The following is a 21,608-nucleotide window of genomic DNA, read 5'->3' as shown; positions in this document are numbered from 1 at the left end:
TGTAACATGTTTGGCCTCGTCGTAGACGCGTCTGCTGCCTTCGTGTTCGTCTGGGCTCCTGGTTCCTTGTGCACCTTGTTTCTGGTCTCCAGAGCTCTCCTCATTTTTTCGTCTTTGGCCCTTTTCCTTCTGAGCTTCAGTTTGGGTATTTTCTGGTGCCTGGTGTTTATATTCACTACCTTTTCTTCTGTGTGCTCCGAACCTGCTCTTCATCCTATTCAGTGGATGTTTGACTGTACTAAAGTATACATAACGCAAAGCTGGCCACTTTATTTTTTGGTGCACCGTTCAGCAGCGTGAAGTGCATTCACACGGAGATGCAGCCCTCACACCACCCTTCTCCAGAACGTTCTCCTCTTCCCAAACTGAAGCTCTGTCCCCAGAAACACGGGCTCCCCCTCCCCGCCCCCAGCCCCAGCACCCCCATTCCACTTTCTGCCTCTGTGGATTTGACACTCTAGGGATCGCAACAGTATGGAAGGCTTCAGGAATTTGAGTGTCATGTTTGCACCTCTGTCAGGCCAGGAAGGAGGGATATCACAACCCCGGGGAGGGGGAGGGACCACAGGCCAAGCTCAAGCAGGGGACTGGCCCTGAGAGGGGCGCAGGGAGGGCGGAGGCGCAGTCTGCCAGGACGAGCTGGGGAACCGTTCATCTTTTTGTAGTCATTTTTCCTTGCATTTGACAGATGCTCCTCGGGCAGCATGAAGAAGAAATAAGTAAAGACTTTCCATCCAATGAGATCCAGCGGCTCCGAGAGCAGAACACGAGCTTGCGAAGTGCGATTGCCCAGATGAGGAAAGAAATGGAGGCTCTAAGCCATCAGATTCCTCCTCCCGTCCAGACAGCGGCAGAGAGCACAGATGCAAACCAGCCTGACCCAAAGGCTGGGGGAGACACCGCCACTCCTGGTGAGTAACAGGGAGGAAGGGACAGAGCGGGAGGGGAAGTGGGAGAGGGAGGGAGGAGGACAGACAGGAGCATGGGTCTCGACTGGCTTCAAGGAGGCTTCATTTCAGAGTCCTGTAAGTTAACATCCCCTGTAATAAATTCAAAGCATGAAAACTGCTTTTTCTCCAAGAGAAGGAATCTTCAGCTTTTTTTTTTTTTTTTGAGATGGAATCTCGCTCTGCCGCCCAGGCTGGAGTGCAGTGGCCGGATCTCAGCTCACTGCAAGCTCCGCCTCCTGGGTTCACGCCATTCTCCTGCCTCAGCCTCCCCAGTAGCTGGGACTACAGGCGCCCGCCACCTCGCCCGGCTAGTTTTTTGTATTTTTTAGTAGAGACGGGGTTTCACCATGTTAGCCAGGATGGTCTCAATCTCCTGACCTCGTGATCCGCCTGTCTTGGCCTCCCAAAGTGCTGGGATTACAGGCTTGAGCCACCGCGCCCGGCCGGAATCTTCAGTTTTATACCAGAAAGCTTTTATACTTGTAAAGTAGAAGGAAAAAATGAGGGTACCTGCTTGACACACTTAAAAAACCTGTTTTAGACCTCAACCAGGGCTGGCTTGGTGTCGTGCTGTCCCAGAGTGGGTTGGTAGCAGGGGCTGGTGGACCACAGGCCTTTCCTCCAGAGAAGTGTCCATGCAGAGCTGATGAGGGCTGCCCGATGCCCTGGAACCCCATGAGTGGCTGTGGGTGGGCGGATGCCGGGATGGATGCAGAGCTTCCGTTCTCGAGGTGGGACTTGGCCCCTCGCACAGAGGCACGTGGGCAGGCGGCAGGTGAAACATTTGCTCCTGATCGCAAGCCCTTCATGGAGAGCGCGGAGACTGTGCTGATCTCTGGCTGGCACACTCTGGCCATTGAGGGGAGGGAAGGTCTTTCAGTCTGACACACACAGAGAGTGTGGAAACTGCTGTGAAGCTCTCGTGTGGGGAGGACAGGAGGACATGCACAGTGAGGCAGTGGGCACGAGCTGGCATCAGCTCCCTGAGCTGGTGCTCACAGGAGGGCGGTGCAAAAGGATGTGTGTGTGTGTTATATTCACTGGGCTTTTTTTGGCAGATTATGTTCTGGCCCTTGAAGCAGAAATACGAACTCTAAAGCATAAGTTTAAAACTCTAGAAGAGCATCTAGAAGATGTGCTGGATCCTTTAAAGATGTCCTCACCTCGTGCTGAGTTTCAGCCCAGCGTCCGCACCTCAACAGAGACAACTGGTGAGAGTCCGCATCTCACTGGGCTACTTGCTGTCCCTTTATAAACTGAAATCTGACCCCTGCAGAAAGTCCACTCACAGCAAATAGACAGCTTGAGGCTATTGCAGACGTCGGGGCAGTGTCATCCAGCCCGGCAGCCCCTTGTGCTCCCTCCAGAGCCCACGTGCCCTGGCTCCTCACTGCAGTTAGCGTTCCCTGTTTCGGTGTGAATGGAATTCTGTGGCACCTGTGCTCTCTCTGGCGTCTTCAGACCTACACTGTGTTTCACTTGATAATGCCAGATTCTTCTCCGAAGCATCCCTACAATTTACACTCCATCAGCGTGCGAGGCAGCCATGGTGCTGCATGCACACCCGCACTTACATGGTCAGTGGCTCCTTCTGTTCCCTCTAGTGGACACGTAGCACATCCTATTTTGGTTTAATTTGCAAATTTCATGAGATTCGTGGGATTGAACATCTTTCCTGTGTGCATTGGTGTATGATTGGCTAGGGCTGCCATAACTCAACACCACAGCCTGGGTGGCTTAAACAACGGGTATTTATTTTCTCACGTCTGGAGTCTGGATGTCAGAGATCAGGCTGCCGGCAGGGTGGGTTCCTCCTGAGGTCTCTCTGTGGCTTGCAGACAGCACCCTGTCCCCTGCGCCCTCATGTGGCCTCTCCCTTGCGTGCTCACATGGCTCCTCCCCGCTGCGTGCTCACTCCTGGTGTCTCTTCCTCTTCTTTTTTTTTGGAGGGGGACAGAGTCTTGCTCTGTCACCCAGGCTGGAGTGCAGTGGTGTGACCTTAGCTCACTGCAGCCTCCACCTCCCGGGTTCAAGCGATTCTCCTGCCTCAGCCTCCTAAGTAGCTGGGATTACAGGTGCACACCACCACACCCGGCTAATTTTTGTATTTTTAGTAGAGATGGGGTTTCACCATGTTAGGCAGCTCTCGAACTCCTGACCTCGTGATCTGCCTGCCTCAGCCTCCCAAAGTGCTGGGATGACAGGCGTGAGCTGCCGCGCCCGGCTCTTCTTCTTATAAGAACAGTCCAGGGCCCCAGCCTTAGGACCTCATGTAACCTTAACTGCCTCCTCAAAGACCCTGTCTCCAAATACAATCATGTTCGGGGTTAGAGCTTCAACCTGTCAATTTTAGGGGACACAGTTCAGTCCATAGAATTGGCCTTCTGACAGCCTCTCTTTTGAAGCTCCAGGCCATGTTTTTTGCCCATGTTTTATTGGATGATCTGCCTTTTGTCATAGATTGTTTTTAGGGTATTTGATTCTGAATATGAGCCTTGCACTGGTTTTATGGGTTGCTTTGCCTTTTATTCCTTCACTGGTGTCTTTGGTGAATGGATGGTCTTCATTTCAAGACAAACTCACAGGCTAATCTATTCCATTGTGGTTAGTCAAACATCAAAAGGTTCATTCTAGCATTCTAGCATTCTTTTTCGTTATTCTAACTTCCTTTTCCAACAATGAGAAACCTGGCTCGCCCCTTCTCACTGACACATACTTTGATCGAGTCCTCTTGGTGTAACCAATCCCCCATTGCTGCTGCAGCCCCTTCCCCTATTTGGAGGCCCCTCTCCTGCCTGGATACCTCCCCAGCATCACCAAGGTTGACAGCCCAGCCTAGCTGCCTTCCACTCAGCTGCCTCACCCTGCTGGAGCCACAGTCCCCCTTAGGTAGGGGAGGCAGGCCCCACCTACAGGCCTGAGGCAGGAAAAGAAAGGGAGGAGCCAGACAGGACACTCCACTGGCACAGATTGTCTCAAATGAGGGAGGTTTTGGCCGGGTGTGGTAGCTCACACTTGTAATCCCAACACTTTGGGAGGCCGAGGTGGGCGGATCACCTGAGGTCAGGAGTTTGAGACCAGCCTGGCCAACATGGTGAAACCCCGTCTCCACTAAAAATACAAAAAAATTAGCTGGGCGTGGTGGCGGGCACCTGTAATCCCAGCTACTTGGGAGGCTGAGGTAGGAGAATCGCTTGAACCCAGGAGGTGGAGGTTGCAGTGAGCCGAGATTGCGCCACTACACTCCAGCCTGAGTGACAGAGCGAGCTTCCGTCTCAAAAAAAATAAAATAAAATAAAGGAGGTTTTATTTTTCTTTTCCAATGCGGATATTGTTTACTTCTTCTTGCATTATTGCCCTAGCTAAACTCTCCAGTGTGATATTCATAACAGCTGTCTTTCTCCCTAATCCCAGAGGAAGGACTTTCAGCATTTCACTTTCTTAGGTTTCGTTTTTGCTGAAGGTTTTTTGCAGTGGGGGTAGTGGAGGGAGGTTAAGGAAGTTTCTCTCTATTCCTGTTTTAATATACATCTTCATTTTTTAAATAATGATTCTTTGTTTTTGTTTCATATATTTTGTATCTTTGTTGTTAGATGTGTATACATCTAGGATTATTTTTCTTTAGGATAATTGACCCTTGTATTGTTATGTAATCTTCCTCTTTATCCTGGCAACGTTCTTTGTTCTGAGGTCTCCCTTGTCTGATATTAATTAATCCACTCAAGCTTTCTTTTGATTTGCGTTTGCGTGGTATAACTTTTTCATCCCTTTTTCTTTTTACCTACCTCCGTCTTTTATATTTGAAATGAATTTCCTTTATTTGAGGCGGAGTCTCTGTTGCCTAGGCTGGAGTGCAGTGGCACAATCTTGGCTCACTGCAACCTCTGCCTCCTGGGTTCGAGCGATTCTCGTGCCTCAGCCTCCCAAGTAGCTAGGGTTACAGGCATGTGCCACCATGCCCAGCTGGTAGTGTTTGTATTGTTAGCAGAGACAGGGTTTCACTATGTTGGCCAGGCTGGTCTCAAACTCCTGGCCTCAAGTGATCCACTTGCCTTGGCCTCCCAAAGTGCTGGAATGATAGGTGTGAGCCACTGCACCTGGCCTAAAGACAAAGACTGTTGAAAGCATGCAGAGAGAGTGATGCATGGCCTACAGGGGACTGTGACCGGAGCGGCAGTGGGTTCTCAGCAGCAGCTGTCATCACATTTCTCTTCAGAAGGAAGTGGCATAATATTTTTCAAGTACTGAAAGCAAAAACTGTAAACCCATAATTATACATTCAGTAAAAATATTCTTCAGGGCCAGGCGTGGTGGCTCAAGCCTGTAATCCCAGCACTTTGGGAGGCCGAGACGGGCGGATCACGAGGTCAGGAGATCGAGACCATCCTGGCTAACACGGTGAAACCCCGTCTCTACTAAAAATACAAAAACGAGCCGGGCGAGGTGGCGGGCGCCTGTAGTCCCAGCTACTCGGGAGGCTGAGGCAGGAGAATGGCGTAAACCCGGGAGGCGGAGCTTGCAGTGAGCTGAGATCTGGCCACTGCACTCCAGTCCGGGCGAAAGAGCGACACTCCGCCTCAAAAAAAAAAAAAAAAATATTCTTCAGGAATGAGAGTGAATAAAGATATTCTCAGATGAAGGAAAAGTTTATCACCAGCAGACTAGATCTAAAAGAACTGATGAAGGAGGTACTTTAGAGACAACGGAAGGAAGGAAACTAGGAACGTCAGGAGTGAAGGAAAACTAATGGCAAGTGAATGTGATAGACACTCTTTCACACTTGACTTTTAAAATTACGTTGACAGGCTGGGCGCCATGGCTCATGCCTCATGCCTGTCATCCCAGCACTTTGGGAGGCCAAGGCAGGTGGATCACCTGAGGTCAGTAGTTGAAGGCCAGCCTGGCCAACATGGTGAAACCCTGTATCTGCTAAAAATACAAAAATTAGCTGGGCGTGGTGGCACATGCCTGTAGTCCCAGCACTTTGAGAGGCTGGGTGGGTGGATCACTTAAGGTCAGGAGTTTGAGACTAGCCTGACCAAGATGGTGAAACCCCGTCTCTACTAAAAATACAAAAATTAGCTGGGTGTGATGGCAGGCGCCTGTAATCCCAGCACTTTGGGAAGCTGAGGCGGGTGGATCACTTGAGGCCAGGAGTTCAAGACCAGCCTGGCCAAAATGGAGAAACCCTGTCTCTACTGAAAATACAAAAATTAGCCGGGCGTGGTGACAGGCACCTGTAATCCCAGCTATTTGGGAGTCTGAGGCAGGAGAATCGCTTGAACCCAGGAGGCAGAGGTTGCAGTGAGCCGAGATCATGTCATAGCACTCCAGCCTGGACAACAAGAGCAAAAATCCATCTCAAAAAAAAAAGAGTTTTTGCCTTTAGTTTTCAGAAATTTCATTATGTTGTAGGCCGGGCGCGGTGGCTCAAACCTGTAATCCCAGCACTTTGGGAGGCCAAGACGGGCGGATCACGAGGTCAGGAGATCGAGACCATCCTGGCTAACACGGTGAAACCCCGTCTCTACTAAAAAATAAAAAATAAATTAAAAAAAAAAAACTAGCCGGGCGAGGTCGCGGGCGCCTGTAGTCCCAGCTACTTGGAAGGCTGAGGCAAGAGAATGGCGTAAACCTGGGAGGTGGAGCTTGCAGTGAGCTGAGATCCGGCCACTGCACTCCAGCCTGGGCGACAGAGCAAGACTCCGTCTCAAAAAAAAAAAAAAAGAAAGAAAGAAATTTCATTATGTTGTATCTGGGCATAGATTTCTTTGGTTTATTCTTTTTGATATTAATCTGCAGGTTTATGTCTTTCACCAAATTTCAGACGTTTTCATCCATTATTTTTCAAGTATTTTTTCAGCTCCACAGTCTTTCCTTTGGGGACTCTGAGGACACAAACGTTCGGTCTTTTGTTATTGTCCTGCTGGTCCCTGAGGCTGTGTTTTGTCCCTTTTTTCCATTTGTTTTCTCTCTCGTTCAAACTGGATAGTTCCTTTTCCTCTATTCTTCAGGTTCTTCCGTTCTTTCTTTTGTCATTTCCATTTTGCTGCTAAGCCCATTCAGTGAGATTTTTGTTGCTGTTTCTAAAATTTCCATTTTGGTTTTCTTTTTCTTTTTTTTTTTAATTGTGGTGGTTGTTTTTGAGACAGGGCCTTGCTCTGTTGTCCAGGCTGGAGTGTGGTGGTATGGTCATAGCTCACTGCAGCCTTGACCCCCTGGGCTCGAGGGACCCTCCCACCTTAGCTTGCCGAGTAACTGGGACTACAGGCTACAGGTGTGCACCACCACACCACGCTAATTTCTTTTTATATTTGTAGAGATGGAGTGTCACTATGTTGCCCAGGCCGGTCTTGATCTCCTGACCTCAACTGATCCTCCTGCCTCAGCCTCCCAAAGTGTTTGGATTACAGGCATGAGCCATCACAGTTGGCCTTAGTTTTCTTTATATCTTACTTTACTGGAACTTTCATTTTGCCATATGTTTTTAGAGTGTATTAAATTGCTTGCTGGAGTTTTTTGTTTGTGTATTTGTTCATTTTTTTTTAGAGACAGGGTCTTGCTCTGTCACCCAGGCTGGAGTGCAGTGGGCATGATCATGGCTCACTGCAGCCTGGACCTCCTGGGCTCAAGCGACTCTCTGGCCTCAGACTCCTGAAGAGCTGGGGTTATGGGTACGTACCACCATCCATGCCTAGCTAATTTTTGTGTTTTTTTTTTTTTTTTTTTTTTGTAGAGATGGGGTTTCACTATGTTGCCCAGGCTGATCTTCAACTCTTGGCTTCAAGCAATTCTCTCACCTCCACCATCCCCAGTAACTTGCTTGAGTATTGTTATAACGGCTGCTTTAACATCTTCATCCCATAATTCCAATGTCTGTGTCATCTTGGTGTTGTCTCTTTCATTCACGTTGAGATTTTCTTGGTTGTTAATATTACGAGTATTTTTTTTTAAATTAGAGATGGGGTCTCACTATATTGCCCAGGCTGTTTTGAAACTCCTTGGCTCAAGTGATCCTCCTGCCTCAGTCTCCCAAAGTGCTGGGATTACAGGCAGCCTCCTGTAATTTTTTACTGTATCATGGACATTTTGAATGTCACATTATGAAATTCTGGTTCTTATTAAACCTGTGTTAAGTCAGCCTTTCTGGGTTCACACTGCATATCCTGGCCCACTCTGGTGGGCTGAGGTTTGAATGTCCATTACTTTCCAGAGCCTTGATGATGCTATTTTACTGTGCCTACACGTGAGCTGGCAAGTGGCCAATTAAATCCTGGGCAGTGTCCCCCGCCAGGCCCAGTTGTCAGAGGTTTTGCTGTGCTGGTTCTGTTGATTCTGGCTGGTTTTACACGGCGGATCCTCGGGGGTCTTCATGCAGACCTCCTTCCTCCTGTGACCCTCCCCACGTGCTCTCCCAGAAGCTGAGATGGCCTTTGTCTATATCAGGCTGTAGGACCGTGGGCTGGCAGGAGGGCAGGTGTGATCCCAAGGGCTCCACCTGCATGTCCCCGTCTTCCTGCTCCATTGGTCCCAGGAGCAGCTTCTCTTCGGCCTTTTTTTTTGGTCTAAGCTCTGGGTTGTGGCTGTCTAGCACCAGGCCAGTGTGTGCAGGAAGGAGACGAGGGATTCCCTGCCAGCCATCCCTGGGATCCGAGGCCCCTAGACACTCAGGCTTTGTTTCTCACCGTTCAGAATCTTCCCCTAGTGGGGCTTTTTGTGTTCTGGCTGGGCCTTTAGCTGAGATTAGCTGGGGGAAATGGGGTTGGACTGCAGGGTCTCCATCGTGTTAAACCACCCTTGCAGTTCCAGGAAGAATTCAACATGTAGTGATAGATTCTTCTTTTTATCATTTGACAGATTTGGTGTGCTGATATTCCTTTTGTTTTTTGTTTACATGAGACATGGTCTCGCTCTTTGACCAAGCTGTTCTTGAACTCTCGGGCTCACGCTGTCTTCTTGCCTCGGCCTCCGTGTAGCTGGGATGACAGGTGCGAGCCACCAGGCCCAGCTTGGTTTGCCCATGCCCGTGTTTTATTGAGGATTAGTACATTTATGTTCATGAGTAAGACTGGCCTATAATTTTCAATTCTCATAATGTTCATGTGAGGTTTTGGAATCAAAGTTACTCTGGCCTCATAAATATGTTGAAAAGTATTCTCTATTTTTCTGTTTTCTAAAAAAGTTTGTATCAGACTTATCTTAATTTTTCTTAAATAATTGGTAGAATTCAACTTTGAAACCAGCTGGGCCTGGAGTTTTCCTTGTGGGAAGGTTTAAAATTGTGAATTCAGTTTTTTTCACAGTTATAGGACATTCAGATTTTCTTTTTTATACCTTTTTGATGTTATATTTTACTAAGAAATTGTCCATTTCATCTAAATTTTCAAATTTTTGACATAAAGTTGCTTGTAGTATCCTATGAGTTTTTAAATATCTGTGGGGTCTGAAGTGATAACTCCTTTTTGCCATTAATTATATTGGTCATTTGCTTCTATTTTTTTCCTTGCTTAGTATTCCTGGGTGTTTATTTTAGCCTTCTCAAAGAATCAGCTGTTGGTTTTGTTGATTCTCTATTATACATTTATTTTCTGTTTCCTCAGTATTTCATACTGACGTTATCTTTTCTTCCTCCTACTTTATTTGGCTTTTTTTTTTTTTTGACGGAGTCTCACTGTGTTGTCCAGGCTGGAGTGTCATGGCACAATCTTGGCTCACTGCCACCTCCAGCTTCCGAGTTCAATTGATTCTCGTGCCTCAGCCTCCCGAGTAGCTGGGACCACAGGGGCGCACCACCACGCCTGGCTAATTTTTGTATTTTTTTTCAGCAGAGACAGAGTTTTGCCACATTGGCCAGGTTGGTCTCCCACTCCTGACCTCAGGCGATCTGCCCACCTCAGCCTCCCAAAGTGCTGAGATTACAGGTGTGAGACACCATGCCCAGCCCTGTTTGGCTCTAATTTGGTCATTCTTTTTAAATTTATTTTTCTGCTTGTGTGTGTGACAGGGTCTCACTCTGTTGTCCAGGCTGGAGTGCAGTGGCGCAATCATAGCTCACTGTAACCTTGAATTCCTGGGATCCAGGGATCCTCCTGCCTCAGCCTCCCGATGTGATGAGATGATAGGCAGGGGCCACTGTGCCTGGCTCTGTAATTTCTTGAGATGAATGTTTGGCTCACTGGTTTTCAGCCTGTCTTCTTTTCTAAAATATTTATCTAAAGCTGTAATTATTATTGTAAGGACAGCTTTAGATTCATTCCTGAAGTTTCTAAAGTAGTATTGTTGTTATCTTTCCATTCAAAATAGTTGTTAATATCCATTGTGATTTTTTTATTTGACCCTGTGTTATGTGACATCTTTTTTCTCAATTTCTAAATAAGTGGCTCTTTATTTGGACAGACTGAAGCAATTGGTCTCTATCAGACACGACATGGTAAAGTCAGACTTTTTCCTACAAGGATTCTTGCTTTCTTTACATGAGGATTATGCTTTCTGTACAGCATCTCTAATCGTCATGTGGACCCAGATCTGCTGACGCCAATGAACAACAGCTTTGCGTTGGGGTCAGCCGCTGGTGCCATGGCCTCCCGGGAAAGGGAGAGCTGATAGAGATGTGTGTCTCCCCTGAAAGGCCTTCCTTCGTTCTCAGATCTGAGCTGACAGAAGCCACTCTTCTCTGCAGGAGGGTCTGTCCAAGCTGGTCAAGCTGGAGGGTCTGTCCAAGCTGGCCCAGTGTCCTCCGGACTGGCACTCAGGAAGCTCGGGGACAGAGTGCAGCTCCTAAACCTGCTGGTGACACGACTCAGACAGAAGGTGAGGCACTCGAGTTTGTGGGGTCTTCCTCCTAGAGAGCCATTGCTGGGGGAGGGCGTGTGGGCTCTGAGCGACTGCCTGGTGCAATCCCAGGTGACCTCGGGCATCCACTGACCTCTCTGTGCCTGTTTTCTTCTGAGGAATGGGCCACAGGGAGGTCCTAGGAACCAGTTCATCTCAGGTGTGCTCATGGAAGGCATGCCATGAGAATCTGGGAAGCACCATCCAGGCAGTGGAGGCAGTGCTGACGGCCAGACCACCAGGCCCTGGCTGTGCCCACTCAGAGGGGTCCTGGTCAACGGGGCGTGTGTGTGGGCTGCCTGATGCCACCTCCCCACTCAGAGGAGTCCTGGTCAACAGGGCGCATGTGCTCCATGTCAGTGACGAGCTGCACTTCATCTGAGACACTCAAGCCTTGGCAAACGCTGTTCTTTTCAACCTCCTGGGCCCTTGCCTTTTGGGGGTCGGGTCATACTCCTGCTGGGGCCAGTATCTGCATGCATCCAGCAGCAAGCCCACCCTGTTTCCCGTGGGGCTGGGGTCACTGCCTTGGTTTGATTGCTACAGATTCCTAACATCATTTTGATTTTTACTTTAAAAAATTGTGGGGCCAGGCATGGGGGCTCATGCCTCTAATCCCTGCACTTGGGGAGGCCGAGTTGGGCAGATCGCCTGAGGTCAGGAGTTCAAGATCAGCCTGGCCAACATGGTGAAACCCCGTCTCTATAAAATACAAAAAATTAGCCGGGCATGGTGGCAGGTGCCCGTAGTCCCAGCGACTTGGGAGGCTGAGGTGGGAGAATTGCTTGAACCCAGGAGGTGGAGGTTGCAGTGAGCCGAGATCGCACCATTGTACTCTAGCTTGGGCAACAAGAGTGAAACTCTATCTCAAAAAAAAAATTTCTTTTAATTGTAAAATGCATTAATATATAACAAAGTTTACCATTTTGACCATTTTAAAGTGTACCTATCAGTGGCAGTACATTCACGTTGTTGTAGAAACATTCTCACTATTACCAGAGCTTTTCTTCCCACCCCAGATAGCAGCTCGGTACCAAAACCACACAGCAGTATCACCCCTTCCCTGCTTGCCAGCCTCTAGGAACCATTCCCCTCCCCGTCCCGATCAGTTTGTCTGCTGACGGGACCTCATATTGACAGTCATACGGCAGTTGTCCTTTCGTCCTTTGGTCCTTTGTGCCTGGCTCTTCCATTGAGTAGAATGTTCTCAGGGTCAGCTCTGCATATGTCAGGGCGCCATTCCTTCCCGTGGCTGGCGTATCCCATTGTACGGATGGATCACACTTCGTGTATCACTCATGCACTCAACATTTGGGTTGCTTCCGCCGTTTGGATTGTGCATGACGCTGCTGTGAACGTTCCTGTGTGGACTTATGCAAAGTTCAGTTCTCCTGGGTGTACACCTGGGAGTGGAATTGCTCTGTCAGATGGTCACCCTGTGTTTACCCCTCGAGGAGCCGCCGCGCTGTGTTTAACCCTTGAGGAGCCACCGCACTGTTTTCCCCGACGACGGTCACCCTGTGTTTAACCCTTGAGGAGCCACCGCGCTGTGTTTAACCCTTGAGGAGCCGCCGCGCTGTTTTCCCCAACGGTCACCCTGTGTTTACCCCTCGAGGAGCCGCCGCGCTGTTTTCCCCAGCAGCCGCACCATTTTACCTCCACCAGCACTGTGTGAGGGTTCCGGTTCCCCATCCCCACCAACACTAGCTGTTTTCTGGCTGTGATGCTAGTCATCCTGGTGGGAGTGAAGTGGGGCCTCACTGTGGTTTTGATTTGCATTTTCCTGATGACTCCTGATGTCAAGCAGCGTTTCACGTGTGTCTTGGTCGGCCATTTGTCTTCTTTGGAGAAATGTCCATGTAGATCCCTTGCCCAGTTTTAATTGGGTTGTCTTTTTGAGTTGTAAGAATTATTTTTATATTCCAGATACAAGTCCCTTATTAGATTTATGATTTGCTACATTTTTTCCCATTCTGTGGTTTGTGTTTTCACTTTCTTTTTTTTTCTTTTTTTTTTTTTTTGAGACGGAGTCTGGCTCTGTCGCCCAGGCTGGGGTGCAGTGGCCGGATCTCAGCTCACTGCAAGCTCCGCCTCCCAGGTTTACGCCATCCTCCTGCCTCAGCCTCCCGAATAGCTGGGACTACAGGCGCCCGCCACCTCGCCCGGCTAGTTTTTTGTATTTTTTAGTAGAGACGGGGTTTCACTGTGTTCGCCAGGATGGTCTCGATCTCCTGACCTCGTGATCCGCCCGTCTCGGCCTCCCAAAGTGCTGGGATTACAGGCTTGAGACACCGCGCCCGGCCTCACTTTCTTTTTTTTTTTGAGACAGAGTCTCACTCTGTCACCCAGGCTGGAGTGCAGTGACGTGATCTCGGCTGACTGCAACCTCCACCTCCCAGGTTCAAGCAGTTATCCTGCCTCAGCCTCCCAAGTAGCTGGGATTACAGGTGTGAGCCACCATGGCCAGCTAATTTTTGTATTTTTAGTAGAAAGGGGGTTTCACCAGGCTGGTCTCAAACTGCTGACCTCAGGTGATCTTCCCAACCTCCGCCTCCGAAAGTGCTGGCATTACAGGTATAAGCCACTGCACCCGGCCTGTCTTTTCACTTTCTTGATGGTGTCCTTTGAAGGACACCGAATGTCTCCAGTTTTGATCCAGTCCCATTGTTCATGTCTCCTGTTGCTTGTGCTTCTGAGTCGTGCTATCCTCATCACGTTGCCTTTATTCCTTGTGAGGCGACGTAACGAGGGAACTTCCACATGTCCTCTCACATTGTAAATATGTAAATCACACCTTCCCTGAAGCCTCTGCTTCTTCCCTAATGCAGAACATCTCTCTAGAAACAAAGTATTCCAGATTTCCCATCTGCCGAGGGAGTAGGCAGTGCTCCAGAAATTGGATGCCTTTTTTTGAGACAGAGTCTCGCTCTGTCGCCCAGGCTAGAGTGCAGTGGCCGGATCTCAGCTCACTGCAAGCTCCACCTCCCGGGCTCACGCCATTCTCCTGCCTCAGCCTCCCGAGTAGCTGGGACTACAGGCGCCCACCACCTCGCCCGGCTAGTTTTTTGTATTTTTTAGTAGAGACGGGGTTTCACCATGTTAGCCAGGATGGTCTCGATCTCCTGACCTTGTGATCCGCCCGTCTCGGCCTCCCAAAGTGCTGGGATTACAGGCTTGAGCCACCGCGCCCGGCCGGATGCCTTTTTTTTAATCTTCCTAAGATGTTTGATGGATTGATTGAAATTGACAAATATGACTGGGTGAGGTGGCTCACGCCTGTAATCCCAGCACCTTGGGAGGCCGAGGTGTGCAGATCACCAGGTCAGGAGATTGAGACCATCTTGGCCAACATGTTGAAGCCCCGTGTCTACTAAAATACAACAAATTAGCCAGGCGTGGTGGTGCGTGCCTGTAATCCCAGCTACTTGGGAGGCTGAGGCAGGGCAGTCAATCTCTTGAACCCAGGAGGCGGAGGTTGTGGTGAGCTGAGATTGTGCCACTGCACTCCAGCCTGGGCGACAAAGCAAGACTCCATCTCAAAAAAAAAAAAGAGAAAATGACAAAAATAAATTGTATATCTCTGTGGTGTGTGACATGATGTTCTGAAACATGTACACACTGTGGAATGGCTAAATGAGGCTAATTAACATGTGCATTACCCCTCATACCTCTCATTTTCTGCTGATGCCTAACGTCTCACCTTGATTGGAAGTGCATCTTTGTTGTTGCAGTGAAGAGGAACTTGGCTACTTTTCCATTTCTGTTGAGGCGATTGAAGATCCGTGTACACGTGAGGGGCTTCAGTCCTCCAGTCGGGGGGGGTTGAAGATCCGTGTACGCGTGAGGGGCTCCTGTCGAGGAAGATCCGTGTACGCGTGAGGGGCTCCTGTCAAGGAAGATCCGTGTACATGTGAGAGGCTCCAGTCGAGGCGGTTGAAGATCCGTGTACCCATGACGGGGCTCCAGATCCCCGACACTTTGCAGTTGCTGTTTCCCCCATTTCCCACACAAATCCTACAGACAAGAAATAAACATTTAAAAAGCTTTTAGGCTGGGCACGGTGGTACACACCTGTAGTCACAACACTTTGGGAGGCTGAGACGGGAACATCACTTGAGCCCAGGAGTTTGAGAACAGCCTGGGTAACATAGGGAGACCTTGTCCCTACAAAAACTAAACAAGACTGGGCACGGTGGCTCATGCCTGTAATCCCCACACTTTGGGAGGGTGAGGTGGGAGGATTATTTGAGCTCGGCAGTTTGAAACCAGCCTGGGCAACACAGCAAGACCCCGTCTGTACTAAAAACTGAAATAATTAGCCAAGAATGGTGGTGCGTCTGTAATCGCAGCTACTCAGGAGGCTGAGGATTGCTTGAGCCCAGATGGTTGAGGCTGCAGTGAGCCATGATCGCGCCACTGCGCCCCAGCCTGGGCGACAGAGCAAGACCCTGTCTCTGAAAATAAAAACAGGCTGGGTGTGGTGACTCACAGGTGTAATCCCAACACTCTGGGAGGCTGAGGCAGAGGATCGCTTGAGTCCAGGAGTTTGAGACCAGCCGAGGCAACAAAGTAAGATGCCGTCTGAATAAAATAAGTAAATAAATACAAATAAATACAAGCTTTTAATTTTACCTTGGTTAATCATAGATGATTTGATTATCCTGGGGAAAATGTTCACCTTGAAGTAATATTGTTTGGTTGGGTTTTTACTTAGCAGTGTCTGTAAATTAAATAATAACCTTTATTTTTGTGTAGGTGGCAAATTCAAAAATGAAGTATTCATAAGGAATTCACCGTAGGAGTCCCTGGAATAGGGAAAGTAATATTTTATGTTACTGGGAATGAGGCGGGAAGGCTCTGGTGCAGGGAGGTATTCATCTTTCTCACCTGCTCTGCTCTTCTTCCCTCCTCTCGCCGGGAGTGGTGTGGTCAGTGAGAGAGGCAGCCAGAGCTGGAGGCCAGCCCAGGGCCCCCAGGGTGGGTCTCATGGCCAGCCTGTTGCCTCCCGGAGGTACTCTGTGGCCTGTGACTCCCCTCCCCCAGCCCCCCATTCACTCGGGCCTCTTGTTGGCCTCCACCTGCCTTTCTTTTTTTTTTTTTTTGAGACGGAGTCTCGCTCTGTCGCCCAGGCTGGAGTGCAGTGGTGCGATCTTGGCTCACCACAAGCTCCATCTCCTGGGTTCACAGCATTCTCCTGCCTCAGCCTCCTGAGTAGCTGGGACTACAGGCGCCCGCCACCACACCCGGCTAATTTTTTGTATTTTTAGTAGAGACGGGGTTTCACCGTGTTAGCCAGGATGGTCTCAATCTTCTGACCTCGTGATCTGCCCGCTGCGGCCTCCCAAAGTGCTGGGATTACAGGCCTGAGCCTCCGCACCCGGCCTATCCACCTACCTTTCAATAGCCTCAGCCCTCCGACCTCCTCGCCTGCCTCCCTCTGGCCTCCCCATTTCTGCCCCCTTTGATTAGCAGAAGAGAAAAATCTACACCTCCTACTGGTTACTTGCAATTCTGGAGACCTTTATTTCTCCCTGGAAGGAGGGTTCAGGAAGGGGTTTCGTGGCACTCTGCCTCTGTCCATGCACGGATTCTCCCCACCAGCCTGGGAGTCCAGAGCAGGGTACAGGGGAGCCGCCGGGGCCAGCTGGGCGGGGCAGGAGGATCAGCGGCTGTGGTTGGGGGCGGAGGGCAGAGGGCAGTTGCATCCAGCTGGGGAGGAGGCCCTGATCTCAGGCTCCCATGTTCTTTCCCCGCACTCACAGCGCTTCCTGTTGGTGCCCCAGGGGCCTGCTGCAGCCCAGCCACTGCTTTGATTCCTTACACTGCCTTTGAAATGGCTCTAGGTGCTGCGGGAACCCCTGGAGCCGGCCGTTTTCCAGCGTGAGCTTCCCCGTGAGGTGGACCAGGTACACCTGGAGGTTTTGGAGCTGCGGAAGCAGGTGGCTGAGCTGGGGAAGCATCTCAGGATAGCCCAGCATGGGGGAGCAGAGCCTTCAGGCAAGAAGCAGCCCCCAGCCTCGGACGCCGTGACCCTAGGGAGAGAGGTGGGTGCCCGCCAGCTCCTCCTGCCACCTGCCTGTCGAGGCTCCTGCCACAGAAACTGTCCTTGCCTGTGCTCTGCCAGCGTTGCTGCCTGTATTCCCTGGGAGCTCAGGTGGTACGAGAGCTGCAGTGAAGGCTGTGCCTGGAAGTGGGCCCTGCTCCACCCTTCTCCCCCTTCTTCCTCTGCCTTCTTCCTCCGCTTGCTTCCTCTTTTTCTGGTCCTTCACCTTGACGCCCTGTTGGTGGGGACAGGCCCGGGCCCATCCCAGTCCTCCCTTCAGCTAACAGCATCTTGTGTTGGAAACTCACACACTGAAGGTGGCTCATGTTTGCTTTAATGCAGGGCCTTGACGGCCTGCTGAGGGGGCATCTGCGTGCACAGTCCTGCCTGCCCCATGCCTAGCGGTGGGCCCTCCCTGCGTGGGGAGGGGCCACATGGCCCTCACTCCTGCGTTCAGAGCCACGCAGCTGCTCCATGCCACGGCACTCCTATCCTGGTCCTGGTCAGGCCCTTGGCCCCGAGGGAGTGACCCCCAACTCCATGGCTGGGTTTGAGCCACAGCTCTGAGCTGTGGAGATGACCCCAGGTCCTGATTCTGAAGCTTGGCAGAGCCGACCAGCAGGGCTCCCTTCTTCCTACCTAAGGCCAGAGGGAAAGGCTGTGAAGGGCAGATTGCCCAGCCCCCCTGACTTCGTACCCCAGACTGTTGGTAACTGGGGTGACCTATGAATCCACAGAAGGTTTCAGGGACGGTAGATGATGTCTAGAAGGCACAAAGTGGAAGACAGCGCCGATCCCCAGGGCACCATGCTTGGGGAGCAGGACCCCAGGGACTCGGACTGGAATAGAGTGGACTGAGGAAGATGGGCCGTGGCTGTCTCAGGCTCCAGGACAGTGAGGAGCAGGCCAGAGCTGCCTTGGCATGGGATGGGCAAGACCATGAGGATGCCTCAGGGGGACGACAGAGCAGGTATGAGAAGGCGGAGGGAGCCTGAGGCCCCAGCAGGTGCCCAGCCAGTGTGCACAGGAAGGGCTGAGCTGGTTGGTAAGATATTGAGCTGCACTGCCCCTGTATCTTTGGTACGGCGGTGCGGTCCTCAGGGGTCCCCAGCACCCTAGCCCTCCTGGGCTCCCAGTCCAGCCACTCCAGGGTGGCTCCTGCCCAGTGGGGGCTGTGGCCCCTGGGCCAGCTAGCAGCACAGCGGGGGGTAAGCATGTCTGCACCCCCACACGTGTCCCACCCACCTGAACGCCGTGTGTTCCCGGACACGGGTGGGCGCCTCCTTGGGCAGCAAGGGGCCCCAGGAGCTCTCACTGGCAGCCCTTGTGTAGTTCACTGTCTTCCCACTTGTTTAGAATGAAGGAGCAAGAATTTATACAAATAAGCAGAATTTTTTTCTTTTTCTTTTTTTTGAGACAGTCTCACACTGTTGCCCCGTCTGGAGTGCACTGGTGCTATCTTGGCTCACCATAACCTCCTCCTCCTGGGTTCAAGCAATTCTCCTGCCTCAGCCCCCCAAGTAGCTGAGATTACAGGTATACCACGTCCAGCCAATTTTTGTATTTTCGGTAGAGACAGGGTTTCACCATGTTGGTCAGGCTGGTCTCAAGTGATCTGCCTGCCTCAGCCTCCCAAAGTGGTGGGATTACCGTGCCTGGCCCAAATAGGCAGAATTTTAAATTGAGGAATTAAATCCCATAGCAGACAGAGTGGGAGCTGAAGCCACCTGCAGCCCAGTCCCAGTTATTGGAGCTAAGGCACAGTCGGGGCAGACACTCCAGGCTCTGTGTCTATGTGCATGGAGGTGACAGTCGGGCTCCAGGCTCCTCCTGGGTCTGAGCATCCTGTGGCCGGGCTCTCCACCCAGGCGAGGCCCACCACGGCTCTGTCCTCTGCCAAGCAACATGGCTGAGCTCCTGGAGACGAGGGCGGGCCCAGGTCGTTGCTGCTTGCCGCTGGGAAAGGAGCCCAGATGGAGAAGGGGGCAGGGCCCTCAGGTAGAGGATCAGTGTGTCTGTTATGTTGGGTATAGAGAGAAGTGGGTAGAGCTGCGTGTGCATCTGATCCCAGCTGTGTCCTGAGAGGGCCCGCAGCCTGGACTCGGCCACAGCAGATGTCAGTTCCACAGTTGCAGGCACTGGTTCCATGGTTCCTGCTGTGCTCACAGGAGCCGGAGCTCCAGCATGGAGGCAGGTTCGGAGGGCACGGGAACCAGCAGAAAAGGGGCCCCCACTGACGAGATCTAGGCCAATAGCAGTGATGTTGAAGACCATAATCCATGGACTCAACCAGGAAATAATGGGGCCAGGCTGATAGCAATGGACAGATCAGTCAGGGGAACAGGGTGCTCCTCCACGTGAGAGTGCCAGCCAGGGAACGTGACAGGAATGGCACGCTGGGTGATCACAGATGGGTACTGAGCCAGAGGGATTCCCATCAGACAGACGCAAAGCAGCATCACCCACACGTGACTTATTTTCAAGGGTAATGCTGGCTTTCCAGTGGAGCAGCCTGTTGGACCCCAGCTGAGCCGAGTGATCAGAGCTCCCATCGCCAGTGCTGGGTGTACCCGCCTCCAGGCGGGCCACACTGAGACGGCACAGACTCACTCTCGGGGTCCCTGCCAAAGATGCAGAACCTGAGCTTAAGCATGAAGAAACCTCAGGCAGGCCCAAACAGAGGGACTTCTACACGCTTGGTGGGTGCCCAAACGTGGAAGCTGGGGAGCCACTCCAGTTAGGAGACCTGGGAGACCCCACGTAGAAACGCCAGGTGGGACCCTGGACCCTGCGCAGGAGAGACAGTGTAGAAATGCCACGTGGGACCCTGGACCCTGCGCAGGAGAGACAGTGTAGAAATGCCACGTGGGGCCCTGGACCCTGCGCAGGAGAGACAGTGTAGAAACGCCAGGTGGGACTGTGGTCCCTGCACAGGAGAGAGCGTCAGGGCATCATCCATAGAAATGCCACGTGGGACCCTGGACCCTGCGCAGGAGAGAGCGTCAGGGCGTTATCCGGATGGTTGGTGACATTTGCACACAGGCAATGGACCGGGTCACATATTGTGTGCGTCCACCAAGTACTGAGGTGTGACGCAGCGCAGCGTCTCCAGCCTACCTCCTGTAGTGCAGGAAGCCTGTGCAGGGCCAGTGAGGAAGCGCACAGGGGCCCAGGGAGTGTCCTCCAGCACCCCTGACAAAAGCTGGTCCCTTCCCCGGCCACAGCCAAGGAGCCAGGCCTGCAAAGCCGAGGCCAGGTGTGTACAGAGGCACGTGTTCCCACTTCTCCTGTGGCAGAGGGAGAGCCTGTGGACAACAGTGGGTCGCTCTGCTCCCAGGCAGGCCCCACTAGGCTGAGTCCCACAGCCTGGCTTTGCCCTTCCCTGACTGCACCACCCACATCAACTGCCTCTAGTCCTTAAAACATAAAACTTCCCCCCAGGCACTGGCCGCCAGGTCTGAATTGGAGGATGTGTTATGTCCCTGGGTCCACTGGGGTGCAGTGTTGGCCATGGCATTGGAGTGACTGTGGGGTGGTGAGCGCCGGCCCAGCCTGATGGAACCCACTGCACCAGTTCCAGGCCTCAGCCTCTGAGAAGGATTTCTCTGTGTCACTCACTCACACGTGTCCTCAAGATGTGAAGACATTTCAGCAGACCAGAGTTTCCTTCTAATTTCCTCCTAATTGTCCGGATACATGGAGACATCTCCCCCTCACGAGTTGGGTGCTGGGGCAGTCCCAGGCATGGGGGCAGATGGGTGGGCAGCCCCTGGAGCATGCAGTGGTGAAGACATTCCTGAATATGTCTCAGGCTGTAGAAATCTTATTTTGTGGAAAGATTTTAGAGAATCATCAAAATAAACTTTTACCAAATAACATTTTACCAGAAACTGAATCCAAGAGAGGTAGAATCATTCACTCCCTGCCCCCAGGTCACTGTGTGCAGAATCACGACTAGGACATGGGCCCTGCAACCTGTGCCCTCCTTCCTGTGCCTGTGGGGTCAACAGCAAGAAGGCCCCTCAGTGCCCCTCAAGCCTGGCACCAGCCGCAAGGGCCTGGGGCAACATCAGGGCGTCTTTGCGGGCAGAGGGGACTGCTTTTGAAGAGGGAATTGTCTCTTAAATCTCTTAAGTGTTTTGAGGTTTGCAAAATCTGTTTTCAGGATTGTTCTTTCCTCAGTTAAAGTAACAAAATAACCCAGTGCATTCCTGTAGGGGACCCAGGGCTTTAGACCCAGACTTGGAGTCTCACCGCCTGGCTGCTCTCCCCTAGCCCTGCACCATCTGCAATCTGTTTTACCAGCACAAGACCTCCCTTCCTCCAGATCTGCCTTGGCCTCTCCTAGGCCCAAGAGCCCATTCGTGCCCATCCTCCCAGGGCCACGAGTGAGCCTCTGTGCCACACTCGCCAAGGGTGCTCACGGAGCAGGCACGAGGCCCGCTCACTGGAGGAAGTGAGTCTGGACTCGGGCTCAGGCCTGTGGCGAGCCTCTGTGGGGGCTGCCCTGCACCTGGCCTTGGCCGGGGCCTGCGGCGCCATAGAACTTTCTCTGTCCAAGAGGAAGGCAGACATCTCTCCCCTTTGCTGTGTCATCCTTGCGGCCCCCCGAGCGTCCCACATGAACCTGCGGCACATGCCCAGAGGCACTGCATACAGTGGATGCGCCCCAGGCCATCCGAAGAACAGCAGCACCTGGAAGGCAGCAGCACCTGCCAGCCCTGGAGAGGCATACCGGGAAGCTGGCAGGAACAGGGTGTGCTGGCCCGTTCCAGGGATTCAGA

The 21,608-nt window shown here is 51.7% G+C and overlaps 1 protein-coding gene across 5 annotated transcripts in view; it reads left to right on the top strand.

Moving 5' to 3' along the window:
* CCDC57 (coiled-coil domain containing 57) overlaps positions 1–21,608 on the top strand; it is a 137,535-nt gene that overhangs the window by 52,856 nt on the left and 63,071 nt on the right. For all 5 annotated transcript variants that reach the window (XR_004430300.1, XM_033181676.1, XM_033181674.1 and 2 more), the window contains exons 12-15: positions 689–911; positions 2,009–2,161; positions 10,630–10,760; positions 16,625–16,825. Coding sequence is in view for 4 of the 5 variants with exons in the window: in XM_033181676.1 (XP_033037567.1) it covers positions 689–911; positions 2,009–2,161; positions 10,630–10,760; positions 16,625–16,825 (708 nt within the window). In the remaining variant the exon portion in view is untranslated. The remainder of the gene's footprint in view (positions 1–688; positions 912–2,008; positions 2,162–10,629; positions 10,761–16,624; positions 16,826–21,608) is intronic.

The sequence above is a fragment of the Trachypithecus francoisi genome, unplaced genomic scaffold (assembly GCF_009764315.1).
Source record: "Trachypithecus francoisi isolate TF-2019V2 unplaced genomic scaffold, Tfra_2.0 Lachesis_group20, whole genome shotgun sequence".
In the NCBI taxonomy this organism is placed as follows: domain Eukaryota; kingdom Metazoa; phylum Chordata; class Mammalia; order Primates; family Cercopithecidae; genus Trachypithecus; species Trachypithecus francoisi.
Note: the sequence above shows the minus strand (reverse complement) of the source record. Positions and strands in the feature narration are given on the sequence as shown.